The sequence below is a fragment of the Mesitornis unicolor genome, unplaced genomic scaffold, assembly GCF_000695765.1.
Source record: "Mesitornis unicolor isolate BGI_N332 unplaced genomic scaffold, ASM69576v1 scaffold42289, whole genome shotgun sequence".
NCBI lineage: Eukaryota > Metazoa > Chordata > Aves > Mesitornithiformes > Mesitornithidae > Mesitornis > Mesitornis unicolor.
The window spans coordinates 2,997-4,147 of NW_010206179.1; the positions used below are offsets into that span (position 1 = coordinate 2,997).

Consider the following 1,151-nt stretch of genomic DNA (forward strand, 5'->3'; position numbering starts at 1 on the left):
CTTTATTTACGAAGAGCTGCGGAACACTTATTACAACGCTGGTTTTAAAGGGAACACACAGAAAACGTTATGTACAAAGAGGGATGGTTAAAACCCCAAGAAAGATGACAAGTTTTTCAAATGGCTGTGACCAAGAATCGCTTTTGTGGACAGACCTTTCTGGAGCATTACCACTGAAGCCTCAGCGCGGAGCTGCTGCTGTCTCAGCCGTCACACGTGGCAGCTCGTGAAGATGTCTTCCACCAGCCTCTTGTAGACCCAGGCATCACCTTTAAGCCGCTGTCGCCGGATGCCCACTACTTCAGGTTTACCAATGTGACACACTTCCAGCTTGAACGCCATGGTTACTGTGCCAAAATCTGACCGTGTTTGACATTTCAGGCTATAACTGTACAAAACAAGGGAAAAACAGAACCGTCACTGGACTGCTTAATGATTGCTTTGCAATGCAATTCTCAATTAGTAAAAGCACTTTGCAGAAATTAACCCGCTGCTGTTCAGAACACCGGGAAACAACCCAGAACTGGGCTTGAATACATTAGTCTCACAACACTGCTGTTTTGCCCAAATACCAACAAGCAGCACCAGCGTCCTATCCAGCCAGAAGAGTCACTGCTGGCCACAGACCCCTGCTCAGAGGGGGCAGAACGGAGATGTCCCTCATTTTCCTCAGACAAGGCCGCTCTCCTGTGTGGAGACATCGCTGGCGAGGCCGGTTACGGCTCATCGGGTGTGAAAAGGGGAAAAACCCAATCTGAAGTTTGAATCACCAACGGGAGAAGGTGCTTCTGTGCAATTCAGTGTCCTTCCAGATGCTAAGTGGAAATTTATCCGAGGCTGGAGTACACTGACATTTGTGCACAAAAGGAAAATCCATGGCGAGAGGAAGCGAGGACAGGTCACTGAGAGCATTACAAAGCAGTTGTCCCAGCAGCCAGGGACCACATTAGGAAAGCCAGGGTGCAGGTGGAATTAAACCTGGCCAGGGACATAAGAGGGAACGAGACGAATTTCTCCAGGTACATCAGTGATAGAAGAAAGGTTGGGGAAGATGTGGGTCCTCTCTGGAAGGAAAATGGAGGGCACGAGGGACGCGGAGAAGACGGAGGTGCTGAATGACTTCTTTGTCTTGGTGTTCACTGGCAAGGGCT

General features: G+C 49.3%; 1 protein-coding gene across 1 annotated transcript in view; it reads right to left on the minus strand.

Moving 5' to 3' along the window:
* Positions 1-210: 210 nt before the first annotated feature.
* Positions 211-1,151, minus strand: part of MELK (maternal embryonic leucine zipper kinase) — a gene marked incomplete at its 5' end in the record, with an annotated part of 12,038 nt that continues 11,097 nt past the window's right edge. The window contains one exon of the mRNA XM_010191662.1: positions 211-388. Coding sequence (XP_010189964.1) covers positions 211-388 — 178 coding nt within the window. The remainder of the gene's footprint in view (positions 389-1,151) is intronic.